The sequence below is a fragment of the Miniopterus schreibersii genome (assembly GCF_964146895.1).
Source record: "Miniopterus schreibersii genome assembly, chromosome: 13".
In the NCBI taxonomy this organism is placed as follows: domain Eukaryota; kingdom Metazoa; phylum Chordata; class Mammalia; order Chiroptera; family Miniopteridae; genus Miniopterus; species Miniopterus schreibersii.
In genome coordinates, this window is record NC_138113.1 from 49,924,771 (window position 1) to 49,950,617 (window position 25,847).

Sequence of the window (25,847 nt, forward strand, 5' to 3'; positions counted from 1 at the left end):
TTTCCATTTTTTTAGTCTAAATTTTTCATCAGACTCAACAGCAAAAAGGACCCAACACTTCACCTGTCGCTACCTTTTGCCCCTTTGTACGAGTTTTAAGGAATAATACATAAAATGGCCAAGGGGAAAAATGTGGGAGCAAGGAGAAAGATTACATGAGTAATCTTCCAGGCTCTGAAATAATCTAAAGAAGAGATGAAAAGAAGTATGTGACTACAGGGGTGAAAAATTAAAATTTTCGTCTTGGAGCAGGACAAAAATATCAGTATTTTTGTCACTACAAATGAGTACTAAAAATATCATCTCTTGTTTTATCTTTTCTACACTACACTACTTACCTACATTACTAGATGGGTGGTAAAAAATAAAATAAAATAAATTTAAAATATTCAAGCCACCAATTTACTCACTGAATATCTAATATGTTACGGATATAACAGATTATAGCATTACTCCTGCCTTCAGGGAGCTTATCCTTAAAGAAACAAAAGATTCACATAAGAAATAGACAGGAAAAGCTCCTGAGCTGAACAATAATGTGTCCTACTCTTAGTTAACCATGGACTTCAGTAACTACAAAACCATACTTGGAATGTGTAGTTCACTAAATTCAATTGCTCTAAGAATTCCAACTTTCTTTTAAAACATAAAGTTTAGAGTCTGTCAATCTTGAATATTTCCTTCAATTCTCCACCTCCAGGAAAACCTGATAAAAGCATTACTTGCTATGCTTAACAATTAAGGGATGAGTCAAGCTTCCCTGGAGGCCTGAACCTCTGGCAATTGTTTTCTCTGTGACCTCATTGTAACATTTTCATTGCACATTTAACATTCAAAAGGTATTATCTCTACTTTAGGCCACGACTGTGGATATTTAGATGAATAAAACCCAGTTCCTACCTTAAGGGAGTTCACCCAAATAAAAAAGATGCATGCAGTTTTAATACAACATGGCTAAGTATGACAGACATGTACAAGGTATTCCTGGGATATAAGAAGGGCACACACACCAGGAGAGGGCAAGGTTTCTCCAATTTAGAAGGGCACAGATCAGTTTGCTCCATTGTTGGTGATGCTAAATTTGATCACAAGGTGACAGCTGCTCAAATTTTAACTGTAAAGGTATCTTTGTCTTTTTATAAGCCTGTTGGGGAACAAGAAGATGGGTAGGAAGGTGTCAAGTTTCTGGAGAAAGTGGGATCTAGTCAGGAAAGCAGAGAGGAAGGAGTGAGAATACCAGGCAGAAGGGATATAGCAAAGCACCAAGCTGGGAAAAACTAGAGCATGGCCCTGGAGTGACAAGCAATGTCCCAGGAAGTCTAAGATGTGGGCCATTAACAGATTACAAAGGGCCTTGAAAGCCAGTGTTAAGGAGATTGGTTTACCTTCTAGGCTAGTAGTCTCCAAAGTGTGGTGTGCCCAGAGATGAAAGAGAAATTTTAATACCCTTTTAAAATGTCTATACTTATGTGTACATTTCATAAAGGACACTATTATATGTATACATATATGACCTACTAACTGAAATCAGGACCATGAGAGGACTGGAGGTGTGGAGAAAATGGAAAGCTCTTTTAGACTTACTAAGTACTTAAAAACATCCAGGAAGAGCTGTCCGGCAGATAGCTGTATAAAAACTGAAGATCTGGGACATCCATTGAATACATGAGAGAAGAGAGCAGTGGATCAGTGGTGGTACTCTGGGAAACACTAACATTTACAATAGCATGATTACTTTTTTCAAAAGGAAAATCAGAGCACAAGGAGCAGTGTTTGCCTTTTGAAAAAATTTAAAAAGTTCCCACATATTAATATAAGGTAACTGCTAGTCCTTACTATTTCCATTAGTATATGAAAATGAGGCTGAGTGCACCATGAAGAAAAGAAATATTTCTATTAGTGACCCCACAACAATCCAGAATGAAAATTTTTTGTTTTGGGGAGCGATCAATAAAAGTCCACCATGAAACTTGGGCTTTTGAAGAAACGGCTTGATTTACAGGGCTGGGCCAGGCAAACTGCAAGGTGAGCCTGAAACACCTTGCATCAAAAAGCAAGGAAGTGCTTCAAGATTGAAAGGGACATGCCAATAGGACGTAAGAGCTGGCTTAGAGGGGCTTTCACCAAATTTGGGATGATTTGTGCATCACAAATAATAATGCATTTTGACACGTCAAATAAAAAAAGAATCTGAGTCCACAGTGATATTTAAAAGCGCAAGGGAAAGAAAGGTCGAAAATGGAAAGTTCTTCACACACACAAAAATGCCAGCTAGTAAATGTAAAATAAAGGATGAAATGAGAAAGTCCCCACATTACAACTCCTGTTTAATAACTGATCCAGGTTAACAAGCATCAATGGATATTAAAACCAATGAATTAAAGGTTATTGACAAACAAGATATTTACATGGCCTCACAGGTTCTTTCTTAATTATAAAGTGAGACAGACAGACATCACGTGCCTCCTGACATCAAGCAAATGCAAAGCACATTTAACGTAGGCAAAATCTTTAATTTACATTTAATTGTGAAGAAACATTCAGACAAATCCACAATGTGGAACATTCTATAAGCCAACTAGTCAGTACTTTTCAAAAATGTTAGTATTAGCCCTGGCAGGCTTGGCTCAGTGGTTGAGCATTGATGCCATGAACCAGATCACAGTTCAATTCCCAGACAGGGCACATGCCCAGGTTTCAGGCTCAATCCCCAGTGGGGGGTGTACAGGAGGCAGCCCATCAGTGACTCTCATCATTAATATTTCTATCGCTCTCTCCCTCTTCCTTTCTCTCTCTGAAATCAATAAAAAACCATATAAAAATTTTTAAAAAGTATTAGTTAAGACATAAAAAAATTAAATTAAAAATAAGTTTTAAAAAAGGCAGAGGAACTGCTCTAGAGGAAAGAATGAAATGGAAGGAGACTAAACTCAATGTATAAACCTTGCCTGAGTTCACAAAAACAAATAAAGATACAAAAAATATTTTGGGAGTAATTGGGGAGTATAGATTATGTATTAGATATTATTGAATCAATGTTAAATTTGTTGGGTATGATAATGGTATGGTGTTATGTAAAAAAAAAATAGCCCTTGGGAGATACATGGTGATATATTTAGCAGTAAAGCATCACGAAGACTGAAATTTATTTTCAAAGGGATTAGGAAAAGGAAAAACTACCAGAGAAAAGTAAGAAAAAAGATAAATATACATATACAGGACAGAAAGCAAATGTAAAGAATGTAAATGCTTGCCTGGCCAGGTGTGGCTCAGCGGTTGTCAACCAAGGATCTAGGAGATCAGGGTTCGATTCCCGGTTTGATGCCTGGGTTGCGGGCTAGATCCCCAGTTGAGGGCGTGCAGAAGGCAGCCGATCAATGACTCGCTCATCATTGATGTTTCTCTCTCTCTCCCTCTCCTTTCCGCTCTCGGAAATCAATAAAGATATATTTTTTTTAAAAAAGAATGTAAATGCTTGGTGAAGTAGATAAATGAATGTTCATAGTATTGTGTTTCCAACATCTCTATAGTTTTGAAATTTTTCAAAATAAAAAGCCAGGAAAAAGATATAAAATAAACTATATGTGTCTAATTGCTATAGTTGATTTTATTTATATGAATATGTAAATACTCATAAATTATTTAACACTTTAAAAAAGCCCACCATAAAATTCCTTCCCATTAATGCTAACCAACTTAAAAGACAGACTAATGTCACCTCTGGCCACTGTAAGCAACATAATTTTTGTCTTTTTTACCCCTCCCCTATGAGTCAAGAATCATGTTTGACTTATCTGTGAAACTAACAAATCAATAAAACACCTATAGAATTCAGACACCTTATCAAAAACAATTTAACATTGGAAAGGCTGTAATCTTCTGGTTTTAAAATAATTTATTTCATAGATCTGTTTTAATTTCATGTCTCAGAGCATACATTATTTAACCAAGAGATGCTGGACAGAGATTGTAAAAAGGGAGGAAACATTTAGGATAAGAAACTGCCTCAATTCCATTAGAATTTGATCCTACTTTATAAAGTCCTGCTAGGATAAATTTCTATCATACTTCTTTTGTGCTTACAAAAAACATTAACTTGTCAATTGCCAATGTTGTAAATAAAAATCTTTACAATTAAGTATGCATTCAATTGACACAAGGCAACCAAATAATTGTCATCAACATTAGCATAATGTGTATTTCCTGTCACTGCACTAACATTAAACTAAACTTCAAACCACAAAAACATTGTGACTAACATTAAAAAGGCAAGCTGAGGATACTCAAAGCTTATAAAGAACAAATTGCACATGGTTAAGATAGGACATCATTGGACAAGGGCTGATGTTGTGCATATGGCTGCTTTTTTTTATAAGAAGGCCACCGGCAAACAGGGCAACAGTGTCGGCCCCCAGCCAACCACATCGCAATGCAATTCTGATGGAACACATGACCACAAGGCAACCCCATTAGCAAACATCCATTTTCAAAATTCTCTAGACAAACAACACATTCAGTACAGTGCAGCATATCAGCAGGCCAAGTTAACCAATCAGGCTCCATATCTTCATTAGTGTTATATGACCCATATGACCTCCCCTTCCTTTCAAATAGGCTCGTCTGACAATAATTATTGGCACATGAACAAGCCTCAGCACCACAGTGACTTGCTCTTCCTAGAGAATTGTGATCTATGCTTTGTTTATCTTCAAATACTTCCTTCTCACTGCTAAAAGTGTCTGTGCTCTCGAAGTCCGAGTCATTTTCAGTATCATGAGAACCCTCCGACATTTCTTCTTCAGACTGGATTCCCAGACACTTAAATTGCCACATTGGCAAGTTCTTTATATAATCAGTTGGTATCAAAGGGTGAAGCCAAAGGTCAGGGAAAGCTAATCTCTCCAAGTATAAGTCAGGGTCTTCATCCCAATCAGATTCCACAGGGAAGTTCTGAAAAGAAGCAATCGGGTGGAAGAGGTAGCTGGTGTACCAGTCCCACAGACTTGATAACCACTCTAAGTTATTGGCATTGACTTCATCATTGTTGTTGTTGCGACGTCTCTTCTTCTCGAAATAATCAATTAGTAAACCATGTCCAAGGTATGTACTGAGAAATAGGGCTGGGTGTGAAGAATAAAACATCCAGTCCGCTCTTACCCATGAAGCCAGTGTGGTCGTGTTGGAGTATCTCAACAATTTTAAGCTATATTCATAAAAGCTATCTAAGTAAGGGAGCTGTAAAAAGCCCAACACTGGTAGCCAGGAAATAATTAATAGAGAATTATACGTTCCTAAAGTGCTTATGAGAACCACAAATCTCTTTATGGTCGCTCCTTGTGTGATAAATAAGTCCATCCAAGCCATAAGATTAACTAGAACCAAGCTCAAAACAAACAAATCGTTTACTTCAGGTTGTAATGAGCGCAAAAATGAATCCATGGCCTGAAGGGATATAAATTCACCTGTGTGATTTCCGTATCTGTAAATTCCTTCAGGAGTTCTAAGTATGTATGATGGCATGTTATATACACCAATATCTGTCATATAACTCCTGTTGTCCCAATTTTCCACATTAACAAAAATAAACTCAACTCTTCCAGTAAACTTTATACTTAGTGCAGAGAAGAAAGCTGGGGGTTGGTCAAGGTTTGCAAACAGGTATATTTTTACCCAATACTGATCACTTTTATTCCATTCTTCTTTTAAATGTTCAGCATTATAAATGGTTTTGATCCGAGAAGCTGCGTGAGTAGTTATCCACTTAAAAATGTGCTCTACTTCAGTCTTGCGCCCACTGTATTCTTTAAGCATGACCTTCCCTTTAGAAGTACTTGTTTGTGGAACAGACATGATGAGTGTGGATCGTACCCAGCCTCTTCTCTTGCAGTATCTGTAAGAGAGTGAATGGTAAGTAAATAGCTATGCTGCTGGATAAGCTGGCTTGCTCATCCTCACTGTTGTGCAATCTGTCTCCCCCTGAAAAGTTTCTTTAGTATTTGAAAGATACCCTCTCCCCCAAACCAAATAACCTCTACAAAATCAAAAGTAGTACCAGTATCTTGCAGTTTGACAAGAATTTGAAAAGCAAGCTCTTTTTTTTTTTGTTTTAGCTCTCTCTTTTAAAGAAAAGTGTAGCTTGAAAAGTCAAGGGAATCAGTAAATCAGCATCTTTTATGAACTTACTACTGTATTAGTGTTGATAAGATCCAAAAGATAATAGAAAAATAATTCCTGCTTACCAGGAATTTAAAATCCTATTAAGGAAACAAAACAAATACAAAACTGTATATATTCCATTACTAAATAATGTTAAGTTCAAAAAAGGGAGTATCATTGGAAGTTTGAACTGGTAAAGACTTCATGAAAGGTTTGGGAACTAAACTAGGTCTTAGAGAACAGTTAGATTCAGATGAGCAAAGAAGAGAGAAGGAAACAGATTATCCTATACCCTGAGTCCCTGACTTGAATGCAAGCTCTCTGATAATAGGGGCCAAGCTGCGCCCATTTATTAACCAAACACCCACCACAATGCCTGATGCACACAGATAGTTACAAATTAATGTGCACAAAAGCTCATCTAGAAAATAGCAAGTTCCATATTGTTCTGTAGTCTCTCATCTCTTTAATGAAGACCATGAAGAGGAGTTATTTAACACAGAGGAAACAAAAACAGTAAGTTTTCAGATTAAGAAGGGATTCAGTCCAATGATGATCCCATTTTATAACAGAGTAAGTACAGAAGAATTATCTAAAATTATTATTTTAAAAATATATCTTTATTGATTTGAGAGAGAGGAAAGGAGAGGGAGAGGGATAGAAACATCAATGATGAGTCATTGATCGGCTGCCTCCTGTATGCCCCCGACTGGGGATAGAGCCCGCAACCCTGGGATGTGCCCCGACCAGGAATCGAACCCTGATCGCCTGGATCCTAGGTCGACTCTCAACTGCTGAGCCATGCCCGGCCGGGCTAAAATTAAATCATTTGATCAGATTTAGCCAGTAGTGTCATGATTCCAATCCTTTTGGAAATGCACTGATTCTTACTATATTTGTGACAGCCCTCTCCCCATAAAAAAAACTAGATGATGAATGAAAGGGAATATTGAAAAATAAAAATAGCTATTGTATTACAGTGCTGAGATTATAAATGAAATAGTTCTTTTTTAAAAGAGAAAAAGTATACATATATTTTCCCCAAAAAAACCTACCCTGTGGAATTTTATGCTATGTAAATCTACCTGAATGAAGTTGGGGGTGGGGGGAAATCTACCCTGTGGATAGATTTTTTTATTTTTTTTTTTGAGTACAAACAACTCTCTGTTGATACATTTTGTTTGTTACAGATTTGTAAATGGATGACAATAAATAAAGACATGTTCTGTCATAAAGACAAGGTTAGTAATGACTCTGGGAAATGATCTGTGTGACTCAGAATCACAAATCACAACTCAGCTTCTTGTTGAGTTGATTCACTTCCTTAACAAGGTAAGATTCCAATGAAATAAATATTGCTTTAACTGAAATGGTTTTAGAATTATATATCCTAAAAAAGAAAATATTTTCTATCCCTTAACAATGTATTCATTTAATGCAAAATAACTCATTGATATTAATTCTATTTTTACTCCCCCCAAATCAACAAGTTAAATATAGATAACTGCCTTATTTACATCTTAAAATCTTTAAATAGATTTAATTTTTTTAATTGCATATGAAACTTATGACGACACATTTCTACTCTTGGTCATTCTTTTTATCTTTGAAACCACTTCAGAGAACTGGCTTCTGATTTGTGTAATAAATTGAATGACAGTCTTTCTAATAGAAAACCTTAGTCTATAAAACAGACAGTTTTAGTGTGTAGTATTTCTTCATGTAAGAAAACAAATATACTATGTACTTTCTTTTCAGTTCAGAGCTAAGTGATAGTTTTAAAATTTATCACTACAGATGAAAAAGTAATTCTGTATGTTATCATGTATCTTTCAAATTAAATCATGTTTCCAGACTTGAGAAAAAGTCTAATACTTATAAAACACCAGGCTACTAATATATATTTACATGCTGTTCTAAAGAAATCCAATATATAAATAAAGTATATTAATTTAAGCCTTACTGCTGAACAGAAATAAAGGCTAATGTACATATTATTTTTTAAGAATGGCTACCATCAACAAATCAACACATCAACAAATGACATGTGCTGGTGAGGATGTGGAGAAAGGGGATCCCTAGTACAGTCTGGGAATGCAGACTGGTGCAGCCACTATGGAAAACAGTATGGTGGTTCCTCAAAAAATGAAAAATGGAGCTCCCTTTTGACCCAGTGATCTCACTTCTAGGAATATATCCTAAGAATCCTGAAACACTAATCAGAAAGAATATATGCACCCCTATGTTCACAGCAGTGCAATTTACAATCGTTAAGATCTGGAAACAGCCCAAGTGCACATCAGTAGATGAGTGGATGAAAAAGCCGTGGGACATTTACACCATGGAGTACTACGGAGCTGTAAAGAAGGAGGATCTCATACCCTTTGGGACAGTATGAAAGAACCTGGAGAATATTATGCTAAGCAAAATAAGCCAGGCAGAGAAAGACAAACATCACATGATCTCACTTATATGTGGAATATAAAGAACTTAATAAACTGATGGAAAGAAATGATTCAATGACATGGAAGCATGGATCAGACTGACGAATGTGAGAGGGATGGAGGAGGGCGAGAGATTAACCAAAGAACTTATATGTATAATCCAAGGACACAGACAATGGTATGGTGAGGGACTGGGGAGGCAGGTGGGGTGGTGTGGAAGGGGTCAATGAGGAGAAAAAGGGACATCTGTAATATTTTGAAAAGAAGAAAAAACAAAAACAAAAAAACTAAAAAAAAAAATTATGCTATATTACCTTTTATCTATATAAAAACTTTTACTTCCAATTTTAAAAAAGCTTTTTAAAGTTCTGAATAAATTCAGTAACAGTACCATGAAAATATTTTCTAGTTTTTAAATCATTTGAGATTTCTTAGAGAATTTGAAGACTAAAAATAATAGAAAACATGGCTTGTGAGTTTTGGTACTCCAGTTTCTGGTATGGCATGCTATATTTAAAAAGAAATCTTGGTATTCTGATTATATAATGTTATTTCTTCAGATGAAGTCATTGGCCTCCTTGGCCTTCCTGGTTCTTCCTCCAATCTCTACTTCCCTGCTTATTCCATGGGCCCACATCCCTGTTTACCACTCAGCTTCCTGCAATTCCAATGTCCTCCACCGGCTCCTTACTACCCCAGATCTCTCCACCACCACCTCCCAAGGTATAAACCCACTTAATTTTCTATTTTCTCCAAAAAAAAAAAAAAAAAAAGAGCAGAGAATAGACCCATAAGGTGCTGCCATCTGAGCTAGATCGCTTGTTTGGGGAATGAGAGGAACTATATGGCCAAGTAAGCTGGATACTCAGGTAAAAAATTAAAACTCCTGCCATGGATGGAGTCAGATGATGCCCAGAAGCAGTGGTCCTGAATAGTCTTATGGGGATTGAAAAGGTCGAGAAAGTACTGCTGTACAATGGGACAGGCACACTGAAGGAGGCTGTTCTGGAGGCCAGCCAGAGAAGGAACTGCAGTAAAGAACGCAACACAGACAGTGGAGTAGAGTGTTTTGGTGTTTTTAAAAATCCAAAATAAAAATGATGATCAATTATTCAAAATATGCTACTCAGTAACATATTCTTGCTGAGTAACACTATTCCCTGGCCAGTTCTTCTATTTTATTCTTCTACATTTCCATAATCCTCAAAAGAAGAAAAAAATAACCCTAAGCAGAGCTCCCATAGCAAGAACAGTTCTTACTCTAGTTGGAAGACTTTCCAAATAAAAGGAAATGTGAACATGACAATATCGAAACCGATACAAGTAACTGTGCATCAAAATCTTTATCTTTATGCCCAGCTGGCATGGCTCAGCGGTTGAGCATCGACCTATGATCCAGGAGATCATGGTTCAGTTCCTGGTCAGGGCACACGCCCGGGGTTGTGGGCTCCATCCCCAGTAGGGGGAGTGCAGGATGCAGCCGATAAATGACTCTCATCATTGATGTTTCTATTGCTCTCTCTCCCTTTCTCTCTCTGAAATCAATATATATTTTTAAAAAAATCTTCATCTTTATAAAAGTTATTAAGATAAAGTAAAAGTGTTTTTAATAACAAAAAAATTATAGCTGTGATTAACAAAAACACAAAACACTGCTCAAAAATATCTCTTCCATCATAAGAGGTACGATTATTTGAAGATGAAGGATTTGGAGGAAAATATATGGAGGTAGCTTATATGTATCTTCATCATTCCTTAGCTAGTATAGAATCAAAAAGAGTTTTTCCAAAAGAAGCTAGAAATATTGGGAATAAAATCCACTGACCTCAATTATGATGTTTCTTATATATTTAGCTTTGTAAGATTATACCACACACAAAAAAAGATTACACCAAAAAAAATCAAATATTACTACTTCCCTCAGGTTCTCATGCTTAATAGATTATCTTCATTCTGTGTTGTGCTTACTTTATTTTTGAACTCTTTATTAATGTTATCAAACAACTTATACTAAGCTGTAATATATGTTTAACCTTTACATTTCTTTAAATTTGTTTTTACTTGATATTTTCTAATATATTTGTAAGTTGCTGTGTTTGAAATGTATTATTTAGTTCGATTTTTTAAAAAATCAATTCTGAATATTTTTCTTTTTTCTTAAAAAATATATCTTTATTGACTTCAGGGAGAGGAAAGGAGAGGGAGAGAGAGATAGAAACATCAATGATGAGAGAGTCATTGATCAGATGCAGCCCACAACCCGGGCATGTGCCCTGACTGGGAATCGAACCCTGATCGCCTGGATCCTAGGTCAATGCTCAACTGCTGAGCCATGCCCGGCCGGGCTGAATATTTTTCAATAAAATGCTGACTTCTGGCATAATCCAAAAAAAGTATAAAAATACCATTACTATTATTTGTTCTGATATTGCAATCACCAGCAGGGTAAAAAAGATCTTTCACTTAGATTCTGGGAATGATGAGACTAGACCAAATGCAATTGTTTTTGGTAAACAAAGGACAGAAATAAGAATGATTTCCTTTTCATAAGAACATTAGCACTTAGACTATCTTGAACATTTCAACAAGACACTGGAATATGATCAAGGTTCTGTGGTGAAGAAGAGTTAGGAGCTCTGTGGGTAGATGAGACTAAATATGAGTTAGGAGATACAAGAACTTCCCCTCTGATCCCCAACCCTTAGGGAGTCCTGCCACAACAACTCTCACCCTACATTACAGTGAGCAAAAACGAGGAGAGTAAGGAGAACAGAAGCACACGTGGGCCTAAAGTAGAAAAGCAGGGAAACCAGAGGTGTAGCAGGGGTGTAGGAAGGTTCCTACAGTCAACAGGTTTCCCAACTGTGGACACATATAGAGTATATAGGTAAGTCAGGCATATCTATCTACAGTAGAAATTACCTAATGTTGTGGGGCTTTCTACAATTATATCATATGCCCCCTCCTAAGCACTAAATAAAATATGCTATAGATGCTAATCTTTTATTAAATATTTGATGAATAAATGAATAGATGAATTTAAGTTCTAACTTGGTGACACTAGAAACTGAAAAAAAAAAAGCATTGTAAAGAACAAATAATGGAATAATAAAACAAGAAATAATTTGACAGAAAACTGGAGATGACAAAAAGACAAACAAAAATGCCTACAAGGATTCTTGCCTGAGAAAACAGGAAAAACAAACAATAAAAGACAGAAAAGGGAAGGCAGAAAGGGTACATGGTTTATTAAAGAGAGGATGAATCTGAATTCTGGCACTAGGTTTAGGGAACAGGATGTATTAGGGATACTTGTAAGGCAGATTAAAATGCACGTCAAAATGCAAACCAGAGATCAGGATTATGGAAGATTTAGGTCAGCACAAAGGTGTTACCTAAAGCCATAAATGTGAAGTCTCTCTGGGAAAGAAAAGTGAAACAAAAAGGACTGAAGACATACAATTAAGAGTCACCCCTACTAGAAAGAACACGGAAGAACCAGATAGAGAGAAAAAAAATTCAGAAAGAAAGTAAGAAACTGCCAGTTTATCAAAAACTATTAATCAAGCACCTGCGTACCTAATAGCGGAACTAACTTTCATTTTAAAGAGGCTTCTAATATCACTGTCTTTATTTTTAAAAATTCTGGTCAGAACTCAGATTCTAAGAAATGCCTATCAACTTACCTGGGGTCACTGGAACAGTTAAAAGTGCCTGTCCGTATTCCAAACCTGGACACCTTCTTCACCATTTTCTCCCAGTGGATTTTACCCACCAAAGGACTTCTGTCATTTGCTATGACCTACTCCCCCCAAAAGAAAAACAGAAACTTTAATTACTTAAAATAGAGTCAACCCAACCAATTATAATATAACTTCACTTAAAAAAAAAAAAGATAATCTGTTCCTAGTTCTTCTTTACTATATCATCATATTGTCATTGCAATTCTTATAGAATGAACAACTGTCCAATTGGAAATGGAAAAGACTTAAAATACTTAATACAGTACATTCAACTCCCACACTCTGTGGCAGTTACACAGAAGGGGAGTCAAAGCCCTTTTAAAAAGCTATCCATATCCCTTCTCCACCATGTGGCCTGTCCTCTAGAATTAAGTTACACAGGTTTAAGAAAATGGCCCTTGGAGTCATTTCTCTGCTCTGAAAATTATAAAAAAACACCCTCAAAGTTTAAGTTAAAATGATCACATGTGGGTTTGATGAGTTCAAATTTCACTTTTTAAGAAGTATAATATGGAGCCAAGAGTCAAACGTATGTTTTATATTAAACTATGCTTTGACTAAAATCAATACTATTGCTTCTACGGTCCTTTCATAAAAATCATGAAAGGTTCTAACATATAAAAAGAATTACCACAATGAATTCTACATTTTTGAACTTCTACTTCAAATTTGCAAATACCTTTCAAACATGAACACAATTAGGATTGGGAGGGGAAAAATATTTTTTTAAAAAGAAAAACAAAAAAACTAAATTAACAAGTAAATTAATCTTCAAATTATGTAATGACTTGTTTTTCAGACTTTCTAATAGTTAACACCTTTTCCCTTTATTCCATAATCTTCCTGCTTTGAATGAAGGCAGAATTTCAAGATACCAGTAAAAAACAAAAATTAAAAAAAAAAAAAAAAAAAAAAAAAAAAATATATATATATATATATATATATATATATATATAAAATAAAAACACAGCCCTAGAAGGGTGGTTCAGTTGGTTGGTGCATCGTCCTGTACACCAAAACACACACACCACATTGTGGGTTTGATTCCCAATCAGGGCACATATCTAGGTTCTGAGTTTGATCCCTGGTTGGGGCAGGTATGAGAGAAAACTGATTGATATTTCTCTCTCTCTCCCCCTTCCTCTCTCTCTAAAAATCAATAAAAACATATCCTCGAGTGAGGATTAAAAAAACGATAAACAAAAACAACTAAATGGGAACTTAAAGGAAAGCCAAAAACGTCTCCATCAAAACATCTGTGTATTTTAAGCTCAGGGTGTACATATGCCAAGTTGTTTTTTTTCATGAATGCTATATTACTAGTACTATTTAATTCAAAATTACAACACAATACTCTGAGGGCCTCTAATCTTTCTGGAAGGAAGGGCTATTTTCATGTTCACAAAGCCTCCAGGAAGTGAAATTCCAGGGGTGTGTGTGAAATGAATGCCAACAGTCAACTCCCAGAGAGAGGTGGGAGATGGTACAGCTACCTCATCTGTGGCCCCTCTGCTGGAAGTCTGACAAATTTCAAGGGCAACATGAGGAGAGCGAGCGCATGGTAGTGACAAATAACACGTAATGTGCCTACAGTCCAGTAATATCATGTACCATTGATATTATCATCCTCATGTCTACAGATACATACGTAATATTTTGTAACATAACTTTGATGCTTAATAAATACACATACACAACTTAAGGCATAAACAAATGGCTTTGTTAGTACTTTTTAGTGACAATAAATGGCCTTATTTAAGGAGACACAAGTCATTATTCAAATGCTGTGATGGCTGAAGGAACCAGAAAAAGGGCAATTTGAGGACATGGTCTTAGTAGATGAAAGCTCTTTCTGAGTAGGTTCACATAAGTTACACATAAGTTCCTAGCTTTCACATTTTTCCATGGTCCAAAGGTGCTGTATAAATTTTACTTGAAGAATAAGGGAGTCTGACCAGGAGTGGCTGAGTGGTTGAACATTGACCTAGGATCCAGGAGATCACGGTTTGATTCCCGGTTAGGGCACATGCCCAGGTTGCGGGCTCAATCTCCAGTAGGGGGCGTGCAGGAGGCAGCCGACCAATGACTCTTTCACCACTGATGTTTCTCTCCCTCCCCTCTCCCTTCCTCTCTCTGAAATCAATAAAGATATATTAAAAAAAAAAAGAAAAAAAGAAAAAGAAGGGAGATCGAGCAAGACAAAGCATTTCTTTTCCTTTTTTCCTACCACTCAAGAGTCAATGTAGTGGTTCTTCTTTCCGTCAAGTAATCAAAGAAATCTTGAACTTATTCTTCAGATCACTCAGGGTTAAGAAGTCTCTGTGCAGTCATATCACCACACTCCCTGTTTTGCCTTCCTTTTAAAAGAACTCCCTTGCACTCCCATTTCCTAATCAAGCCTGCAAATAACAAACATTTTCAGGTCTGTGTTTAAAATGACACTGAGTTAAGGGGATTAATCAAGAGGTTGTCTGAATCAATATAAGGTTTGGCCCTAAGTATAGGGGCATCTTCCAGTGAAGATGCTGATCACTGCACAGGTACCTTTCAGACTTATAAGAGCTCCAGTGCTAGGAAAGGAAGTAGGAATGACAGGTGGTTGTTCCCAGGCACAAGAGAAGTGTATGAAGAGAGGTGGGAACACCCCTGAGGCAAGTACATGACAATGTTTAACCCCAGGGCCTTATTTATTCAGCAAGCTGGTCCAACACATGCTTTTGAAAAGTTTAATGATTCCTGACTGAGAGTCACACAAAAATGAAAAATCCCCTAGGCTTTGCATGAAAGCATTTTTATTTGACTCTACGGTTATGTTTATGCAATTAGAAGTTATTTTGTATAATGTCCTAAATAGTTATATTATTCAACTAAAGGTTTAGCATAAATGAAATTTGGTGGAGGCTGAATTAACCCACCACTAAAAATCTTCACAAAATAACTCACCTGGCTGAGTCACATGGCACAACAAAATACTTTAAGCCTATTACTACTGTGTCACACCAGTAAGAGTTCCCAACTATAGCTCATACCCAAAAGTATGCACAATGATTCTGAGAAGCACTCACACTGCTGGTCTTATTAAGAGGGGAAGCATATTTCTTGGCAGTTCAGGAAGGATGTTGCATTCCCTGTAAGGAATATTTAAGAGACCAGAAAAAAAAACCTAGATAAAAGTACAGCCTGAGTTCCAAGTCTGAGACAGACTTGGCAACAGGCTAGAAGCGAAGCCATCTTTAAACCTCCCCTTCCCAAGGTATCTGCCTCTAACTGGCATCCCGACACATGCTCACCATTGTACTTCCTGCAGCCAGTCTAGTGCAGCTAGCCTAACTCATTTGGGTACTCATTGAATATTTATGTTGAACCAAACAATTTCAGCTTTTAATGGTTCAGTAACTCATTCTTCTACTTCTAATTATACAGGTTCTCTAAAGTCTCAAAGTTTGATTACTGTTACAATAAAAGTCCCTTCCCCAACAGTCTGTCATCTGGAATGCTTTCTAGACAAACATTAGCATAAATATATGTTGCTTGCTATGCAATAACCCCAGTCAGGCATAAAGGCTTCCAATCCAGTGTATTTAAAAAATACACTTTTTCCAGAAAAAAAAACTACTGCAATTTTCCTAGGTTCCACTTCATTTTCTAATAGAACTTCTTCAGGATCTTTTAAGATGCTAGCACCATCACAGACCACCTAACTCAACTAGGAAAGATAATTAACTATATACTAAGATTTTTACTGTCCCACATATTTTAGTAAACAACTGTAAGCTATTTCATGGCACAGACTATATGTTTTCATCTTTGTGCCCTCACTGCTTATCACAAAATTTAGCTGGCACATACTAGATTTCAAAAAATATTTGTTAGATGGTTGGAATGGATGGAACCAGTGGTTTGCTGGTAAATGATTAACAACTAGCTCTTCAGAAGAAAAAGGAAGCTCTAATTTGCTGATTTCCTTAGTGCAAATACTCACAGATGGCTGACTTCAAGTTAGCAACATGACATCTCTAAATATGGAGTTGGGAAGAGATGTTAACAATCGCCCTTCATGAAACAGGATGAGCTGGCTCCAGCACATAACTGGATGGAACTGGGTTGGACAGTGAGTGATGCCAAGTGGCCATATTTTCTGATGACAATCTTATGTAGTCCAGTTAAACAAGGAAAAACTAGGCCTCAGGTTACTGCCTACTCTCTTCCACATGTACTACAGGTATTACATTGGTATAAGAAAAAGCCGCCTACTTTTGCCTATAAACGTATTTTAGAGGTGGGTTTTATCATTATTCAGAACATTTGGCATATGCCTTTTAATATTGTTAATGACCATATAACAACATCTAGGCTAAATTAAATAACATAACTGCACAGGAGTGCTGTGCTATGATGTTTTTTGCATCTCTCAGTATTTCATTTTAATAGGGAGTTTCCACTTTCAAAATCATAGCCAACCTAAATATATATATACAAATTGTATAAAATCACTAAAATGAGGATGAGTGATCAACAAAAACAAAACTCAATAGCATTTATTTCTTTGGTATTCTCATAAACTTTCCTTATGAGTAAACATTCTAACCACTGAGACACACTGGCCAGAGCAATAAATCCATTTTTTAAATTACTAGATTAGATAATCTGGAGGGTAATAGGTCAAACACAACCGGAAGATTGCAAGCAAAGGAAAGGTCATGAGTATCCAATGTAATCCCTGAAGAATTCCCAAACCTTAAGCCTTTAGCCCAGTGAATTACAGTACTTTTCTGTCCTCTTTAGCTATATATGTATTTATTTCAGACCATGTGCAACAGAATCTATCCACAATCATAATGGAAATCAATGACAGAACCAGATCTGCAACTAAGACCTCTGAACTCAGCTTTTTCTCGCACATTTTGCAGTCATGTTCTCATACTGAAAGATATATAAAGCAATGGCCATTTTGATTTTTATACCCTAAATCAAACTTTACCAACCCCAGTGTGAAATGACAAGAGCACTAGACAAGAAATGAGGGGATCTGGGATTTGATCCTAGTTCAATAATCGTAATTTTAGCTGAACAAGTTGATAATTTACTTAATATATACTTAATATGATACTTTAAGGAACTTATATTTTAAAAAATTTAAGTAACTTTAAGCCTTGCCCTAAGTGATATTTATGAAATTACATGTTCAATATATTGATTTTTCTAATTTACATTAAAATACATAAATGATAATTTGTGCCCACTCAGTTATCATGAATGATACATAAACTACACAGTGGGAAGCATAAAAGATGATTTTTAAAGTCCTTCATAGTTCTAAAATTCTAATACACTAATTAAATCTCATAGCTTTGATAAGAGCTAGGGTTTAAAATTATAATCTCATGAATTTCATAAGCAAAGTAATGAGTACCCCACCCCCACGATTCTCTATACTAGCTCTTCTTCTATAGTCACAACAGTTGGCTATGTCCCTATAGAAAGACTCTTTTTCTTTTTTTACTTTAGGGTTCTTCCTTTAGATACAAAAATTATTTGGGTCGCTGAATTAAAAACTGTAGTTCACAAAAATTAAGATATATAGTACAAACCACCAAATAAAAGGAATATATATGTATGCTTCTTACTTTAATGAAGATCCAACAACTAAAGTGGATTTGCTTCTGCTGATTCTAAACAAAGCGGTCGTCTCTTTCCCCAACACTGCCCGTCACTCACTCCTCAGTTTTTATTTTCCTTCGTCTACGAAACCTCTTTAAGAGGACACTGGAGCCTCCCTATGAGAACTGAGTTATGTCTAAGAAACTTGACATAAGTACAGAAGTGTTACCAGCTGGTGAATACTCTTTTGGTAAAAATAAATTCACTTCTATCACTGTTTCTGATACCTGAACCAGCCAGATGCCATCTTTTGTGTCTTCTACAAGCTCATAGAAGTGCATTTCACCACTGAAATTGGTACTAGAAACAGATTCAGATGCTTCTTCTTCCTTGAGTGCAGAATAGAGCTCACCTTCCATCAAATCACCTGAAGACAGAAAAAATAACACTAATAAGGTTTCAAAAATCCCTTGTTTCCAACTTCAATGATTAACTCCATTTTACAATATTAAAAATCATGTTATTATACTTTCATTTCACTCTGCTCAGGACCTGAATACACCATTTAAGATCCACATTCAGTAAATATGTAATAAGAACCTACTATGTGTTAGGCAAAAATGAACAAAACAGTCAAATATCCATTTTCTTTTTTTTTTAAACAAAGCCTCGAGTAATAGAATACTCACTTTATTTATTTTCAAGGATATTTTTCCACTGCTTTTCAGAGAGGGGAGAGGAGAGAGAAAGAAAAAGAGAAAGAGAAAGAGAAACAGACAGACAGACAGATGATGTGAGAGAGATGTATCAATTGGTTGCCTCCTGCACTCGCCCTGACCAGGGATTGAACCTGCAACTGAGGTGCAGTGCCCTTGGCTGAAATCGAACCCAGGACCCTTCAGTCCTCCGGCCAATGCTCCAATTACTTAGCCAAAATGGCCACGGCCAAAAATCCATCTTCTTGTGGGGCTTATATTTTAGGAGGGGTCATCATATAACTTATTAGGAAATTACTAAATTTATACCAGTCCAAAAGACAAAATATTATTTAGTTTTTATGCATAATATACCCAGTCTTCAAATAATTTTTTAGTTTTTATTGATTTTAGAGAGAGGGAAGGAAAAGGGAGAGAGAGAAATATCAATGTGAGAGAGAAACATCGACAGTTTGCCTCCCATCACAACCTGGGTATATGCCCTGACCTGGAATTGAATCTGCCACATTTTGGTACACAGAACAATGCCCAACCAACTGAGCTACACTGGCCAGGGCCAAACAATTTTTCTGTTGTTGTTGTTAATCCTCACTCAAGCATATTTTTTCCATTGATTTTTTTGAGAGTGGAAGGGAGGGAGGGACAGAGACAGAAACAGACATACATAGACTGCTGCCTCCAGTACAGCCCGGGGATCGAACCTGCAACCCAGGTATGTGCCCTTAACCAGAAATTGAACGGGTGACCCTTTGGTGTTCTGGTCAATGCTCTTTGGTGTTCTGGTCAATGCACTGAGGACACCAGCCATGGCCAGGGTCAAACAATTTTTAAGCATTATGATTTATATACTTCTGACATTTAGAAATGAGTACAGAATTTGCCATCACCACATGCTTAAAATAGCAACAGATCTTATATGACTTGGAGGTTAGATACAAAAGATCATCTGTAAGAGCAAACTCCATATTCAAACACAAATTAATAGAGTAAATTTAGAGCTTACATCATCAAATAAAAAGCAGAGGAAAACACTAATGTCAAATCAAGTTTTGCCTTAAATTTTAAACCTGAGAAAACAAGCACGTTATCATAATAGCAGCAAAACCACTCACAACGAATATTTAAATTATAAAGTTAAATTGCTATACCAAGACTTCTCTGCTATAAAATGTGTGATCTGAGTCGTATTTTTGTGGGCTGTATTTATTCTTTGAGTGTACTTCGTGTTTATTTGTATTCATTTGTCAAAGTGACAAATATTTTTAAGCCCAAAGGCAGGCAACATTAGATAAAAGCCAAAAAGGGAAAAAAATTGTGTTATTAGCCCTAGCTGGTTTGGCTCAGTGGTTACAGCGTCAGCCTGTGGACTGAAGGGTTCCAGGTTCGATTCTAACCAAGGGCACGTGCAGTAGGAAACCAATTGCATCGATGTTTATCTCTCTCTCTCTCCCTTCCACTCTCTCTGAAAAGCAATGGAAAAAATATCCTCTGGTGAGGATTTAAAAAAAAAAAAGTTGTTAAACTATTTTACCATGAAAAAGGATTTGGCTTTGGCAGTTAAGATACTTCTCATTTCTTTTTTAAATATATCTTTAATGATTTCCGAGAGCAGAAGGGAGAGGGGGAGAGAGAGAGACATCAATGATTAAGAGTCATTGATCAGCTGCTTGCTGCACACCTCCTACTGGGGTTTGAGCCTGCAACCTGGGGCCAAGAATCGAACCTCGATCTCCTGAATCCCAGGTCGATGCTCAACCACTCAGCCAGGCCCGGCCAGCCAAGATGCTTATCATTTCTAAACCTAGAGAGTTTTTACTTACTAGAGATCTTCTAATTTACTCCATTCCCTCCAACCACAAAAAAAAGTCAACATAAACCAGTTAGTAAAGAAGGGGCAAGAATAATACACAATTTTTATGTTTCCTCTAAAGAGAAAAGAAAAATACATCACTTTTACAGAGAGGGTTCCCTCCTCTAGCCTCATAGTGACATATGAGTTTGATAACCCTTAACTTGCAAATAGGTGAGTGCTAAATCCTCTGGAATTAATATTTTCATCTATCATACTATATGGCTGTAGAGTACTAAATAAAGAAAATATTTTTCTTATAAAAGACACAGCTGACAGCTACACTTGAAACAACAAAAGATAACCATCAGTTTCAACTGCTATCTACAGCAACCCAGAATGCCTTTTTCAAATGATAGTACATCCCCCTTCCAGGAAGTATATATCTAAACAAGGATATACTTTGTCCAGGGGTGAAAAAAAATTAACCATATTTCTCACCCAATTCTACCAGAAAAAGAATAGTTATTGAAAATGGATTCTTTAGGATGTTATTCTCTTAGAACTATTTCAGTTCTATTTCTCAGTCCATTTAAGTTGATGTAGTGACACAGAAGGGGAAGAAAAGTTTACATCCAAATACAAGGATTTTTTAAAAAAGTCCTGACAGAAATATAAAACAAACAAGGTAGGCATTCTCAAAAAATATTCACCTCATTTTCACCACACATAAAAATATGAAAACCTAATACTGCACAGTGTACACTTTCTCTATATTTAAACTTATTTTAAACTTAAATCTGAGGTCTAAATGCCTCTTTGATATTACGTATTCCAATGATATTTTCCCCTCTAGGCAACTTGCTATTATTATTCTTGACAAATATTGGTATCTACAGACAACGTTTGGTGGTTTTCCTTATAGCCTTATGAATTTCAACTGACAAATAATAACGCTCTCCAGTTTGTAACATTCCCGAATTTGGAGAAAAATTACTGAACTTAGTAAACAATGTTAAGAAGCTGCACTTGAATCTGTTATTTTAAAATAGTCTTTAAAAGACACACCTACGCCTTACAAATAATTCCAGACCCCTTCTCAAAACGGGGATTCACATATATATTTTTTTAATTTACTTTTTTTTTTTTTGTAGAAAACCTGTACAAAGAAAAACTGGGCAGCTCTCGGAGGAGTCGGCTTAACTCTTCCAGGGAAGGCCTCATCGTGGGTACCACCAGGTACGAGGAAGTACAGGTCGCCCCCCACCCCGGGTGGAGACCTCAGGGGAGCCGGATACTCGCCTGACTTTTCCACCAGCTCCCGGACATCCTTCTTCTCAGGCAGTCCGGAGTATCCCAGCCCCCGGCACTCCAGAATGGTCTTCAGCTTCTTGAAACTCAGCGCCACGGGATCCACCAGCTGGGTGGCAAAGATGCCAGTTTCATACCACACAATGGCCTCAAAAAACCTGGCCAGGACGAACAGGACCAGGAAATAGAGGAGCAAGAAAAAAAGCTTCAGCCACATCTTCCCCTGCGTCTTCTCTCCCCAGGGAGCTCCGAATACGTAAAAGAGGAGGGTGGGGGAGCGAGCGTTCACGCCGGCCAGGGCAAGGGCACTGTCTGCGCGCGCGGTCCGGCTCCCCGCCGTCACTGTCGGAACATCCCCGGCCCCGAGGCAGGTGGATTTGGGTACCTGCGGGATGAGGACCAGACGACGAGGGGCCTTCCAGTCAAGAGGCGAGAAAAATAAAAGGAAAAAACTTTAAAATCCCCATCAATTAAACACCGAAAGGAGAGGAGCGTGGGGAGAGCCCGCCCGGGCAGGGGCCACCGACCGAAGTGGCGGGGTCGGCCTTCCCGCACCGTAATCTCAAGGGGGAGGGAAAGCCAAAAAAATAATTGCGATCCACAAAGGAAGCCGCGTCGGGGCTGCAGGCGGGGCCGGAGGGGCCCGCCAAGATCCCGCGGCCGCGGGTCAGGAGGACGCGGCCCTCGGCCCGGCCAGGCCCGGGGCCCAGCGCGCGGAGGAGCGGACGCCGCAGCGCCGCAGCGCCGCGCCGGGTGCCCAGGGCCCTGGCCCCGCCGGCCGCCCAGGCTCCGCGAGAAGCACGGCAGGCACGGCGGCGACGGCGGCTCCCGGCTCGCTCCCGCCGGCGGGCGGCGCCTTTCAGGCGGGCGGGCACCGCGGCCGGGCCCGGGAGGGGGCGTCGCGGTGTCTGCAGAGAGAAATGGGGCGCGCGGAGCAAAGGTCCTGGGGAAAAAAAAAAAAGGAAAAATAGGCCCGAGATGGCTCCCCCGGCGGCTACCGAGTTGCCTCCTAGGCACCCTGCGCCAGCCCCGCTCGGATGGGCGCCGCGGGTCCCGGCCGCCGTCCCCAACGCCCCGGTCACCTCACGAAGCCCCGAGCGTCGCCCGCCGAGCAGAACACCCGCTGCGGCCGCAGCCCCAGCCGAGACGTAACAACCGACGTCGACGGGGGGCGGAGCCTGGGGCGGGGCCGAGAGGAGCGCCCGCCGGGCCGGCGGAGGAACGCGGCGGCCTGGCGTTGGGCGCGGAAGTGCGAAGCCGCAGCTTTGCCTGGGCTCCGGAGTAGCGCCCGGAGGGGCATCAACAGTGTCTTCTCCGCTTTCTTTCCCTTTGCCCTGCAAATATTTAGTAATCGATTTTGTCTGAGGTTTGGACTTGGGACTGTGTCGCTTTGTGTATTTTTTTTTGTAATAACGGGTCCCAGTTATCGGTAAAAATAGAAGAGGGTGTTTATGCCAGGTCCTGGGGAATTGCGAAAACTTTGGCATAGCTGGTTTGAGGCGGTAGCGGGTGAAACGCAGAAAGAAAGCAATGATGTCCCGTCTCTAGGTGAGACTGTAGTTTGCGCACCGTGTGTGAGAGAAGGTTGGGCCCAAAGGGCAGTTAGGACTAGGTCCACCCAGTCTCTTCCCTGCCCGCCTTCAGTCTGAGCGGTGTTAAAAGCCAGGCACTGAAGCGCTCAGTCCCCAGGACAAAAGCTGTTGCATGTTAATACGTCCCAGTGCAAGGTTTACCCGTGTTTTCCTTCATTACCCTCCCTGCGTGTGGGCACCGCCCCGCAAGAGCAACTTGCATAAAATGAGCAGTGTGGGCGAGCATGCGGTGCCTGGTTCTGCGTTTCTTTGACCCCAGTGGAGCATACTCTTTAGGACAACCCCTGTGCCGGTCCTGAGGAGGAAGAGGGTTGCTTGCATGCATAAACTGAACAGGGCTGGCTTCTACCAGCCCCCTTGGATCATGATGGAAAGGCCCCAAGAACCACAAGAGAAATGTGAGCCAAACGTTGCTCCCTCAACTGGGGGTGAAAGTTTTAGGAAGAATGGGGGCGTGATCCTCACTCTTGGCCTGAGTGAGGAATGGTAAGCAGAGAATGGACTGTGAGAATGAAGCCTCCAGTGGTACCCCTTTAAATAAAGCAAACAGGGACATTTCAGTGCAGGCAGTGGACGTGGACTTGGGAGGGGATGTCCCTGGGGCAGGGAGAAAAGAATCAGACAGAGGAGGAGGTTAGGAATGTGCCGCCAGCTCTTGGCCTCTGTTCCTGTGTCTTAATTAGCATCAATGTGGCTTTGTTTCTATGACCGGCCGATCAGTGTGGGAGACTGTATTAAACAGTTCATTTTAACAAGCCTGGTTCTGAAATTTCAGAATCCTAGGGGATGTCACAGTGACCCTGTTACTGGGCGATGTTGCTATACGAACTTTGATATATAGGGTGCTGTCTTTCACCTCAAAGGAATGTACTCACGAGTGAGGAAAGACTGACTGGAACTCAAATAATATAAGAGAGGGGCAGATGGGAAAGTTGTGGTGTGAGCTGAAGACGGAACCAGTCAGGCCGGAGTTTCAAACTGGAAAAATATTGGAGAAAGAAGGAATTAAAAACTCTTGACATTTTTTGTTTGTTTCAGCTGCCTCCCATCCCACACATACTCTTGCCTGGTTCCCTCCAGGTTTAACTCTTAGGAAAGATAACAGGGTTGACGGTATATAAGGATATGGACATTTATATCCTCTATTGATGAGAATATATATAACCTTTCAGAAGGGCAACTTACAATGTGAATTAGAAGGGCCCCTGAAATTCTTGCTCTTCGGAACAGTCGTCTCACTTCAAGGAAGTTATCCTGAGGAAGTAACTGGACATGTACACACAGATGTGTGTGCAGAGTTTTGTTGTTGCTGTAAAGTTAATAATAGAAAAAGAGAAAGAAAGAAAATAAAAACAACCCAAGTATCTAGCAACAGAGGATACGTCAAATATGGTAGTCCAAATGATGAACTATTACGCAGCTACTAAAAAGAAATAGCCATATGGCTATGGACATGAAACCATGTCCAGAGTGCAGTGTTTGGAGGGGAGAAGCAGGTTACTGAGAAGTCTGCATGATATGATCCTATTTTTGCATTTGTATAAGAAAAAGACAGAGATATATATGCACTAAAATGTTAACCATATTCATCCTTAGGTGATGGGATTTAGATGATTTCATTTTTCTCTTTTGTGCTTTTTCTCTATTTTATTATTTTTTCTGAACTAATTATCCATTATTTTTATAATTTTAAGATACGTTTTAAAAAATAAGAACCACTAGAACTACTTCCCTGGTCTGGAGGTTTAACAGTAGAGACTCATCCTCCGGGACTCCAAAAGAGATATGGGTTGCCTTCCCATGAGGGTGATTTCAGCTTCCCCTATGCCTAATTGGGCAAACTAATTAGAACTTCTTTCAAAGACTGGGCTGACAAAAGGATGTTTGAGGTTTTCATTGCTTCTCATAATCTGTTTTTCTAACGGCTAGGCTATTAATCTGGGTTCTTGATTTTCCATCTTAGATTCTGCTGGTTTGTGGCAAGAGCATGAGAACCGTCATTAGAGGGCCTGGTCCAGTGTGGACTATTATCTAAGAACTCTGTCACCTTGTTAGGAAGTCATAAGACCTCTCTAAACCACATTTTATCATCTATAAAATTGGATAGGATATTTACCCCATCAAACTGTTGTAAGGATTAAATGAGGCAATGAGTGTAGAAAGTGCTTTGAAATAGACATATTGCTTGTATTCCATTTTAAATAAAGAATTAATTTTAGAGGAAAAGAAAATTAAAGTCTTTGACTTAGCTGAATGAAACAGTTATTTTATTTAGGGTCCAAAGAGCCCTCTCTTTTATTTTATTTTTTATCAATTTTTTGCCCATATTTAGTTTTAAAAGTCAAATAACACTTCAAGGCTTCATCTAAATTGGGACAATTTTGAGAGTGAAAGGGGAAATGATAATAAAATTATGCCACACTAACAAGGATAAACTGGGACTGTCCCAGACAAGCCCTACTTATTAAAAAATATAGATAATCTTCTTATCCCTA

General features: G+C 38.6%; 1 protein-coding gene across 4 annotated transcripts; it reads right to left on the reverse strand.

Moving 5' to 3' along the window:
* Positions 1 to 2,310: 2,310 nt before the first annotated feature.
* RNF103 (ring finger protein 103) lies at positions 2,311 to 22,908 on the reverse strand. 4 transcript variants are annotated; one of them, XM_081155956.1, is made up of 5 exons: positions 22,843 to 22,908; positions 21,752 to 22,175; positions 18,232 to 18,371; positions 12,287 to 12,402; positions 2,311 to 5,890 (listed from the first exon to the last, which is right to left on the reverse strand). In XM_081155956.1, the coding sequence occupies exons 2-5, from the start codon at positions 21,975 to 21,977 to the stop codon at positions 4,315 to 4,317; spliced, it is 2,058 nt and encodes a 685-aa protein (XP_081012082.1). In that variant the 5' UTR covers positions 21,978 to 22,175; positions 22,843 to 22,908; the 3' UTR covers positions 2,311 to 4,314. The 4 variants fall into 4 exon arrangements, with proteins under 4 accessions (XP_081012082.1, XP_081012083.1, XP_081012084.1 ...); XM_081155957.1 differs by having other exon boundaries at positions 22,759 to 22,887; XM_081155958.1 differs by having other exon boundaries at positions 21,752 to 22,145; positions 22,759 to 22,885.
* Positions 22,909 to 25,847: the final 2,939 nt, after the last annotated feature.

Coding starts and splice junctions, on each gene's coding strand:
- RNF103 (XM_081155956.1), bottom strand. CDS start 21,977: ATGTGGCTGAAGCTTTTTTTCTTGCTCCTCTATTTCCTGGTCCTGTTC. Junction 12,403..18,231: donor ATGGCATCTGGCTGGTTCAG/GTATCAGAAACA, acceptor TGGGGGGAGTAG/GTCATAGCAAATGACAGAAG. Junction 5,891..12,286: donor AACTGTTCCAGTGACCCCAG/GTAAGTTGATAG, acceptor ACTCTCTTACAG/ATACTGCAAGAGAAGAGGCT.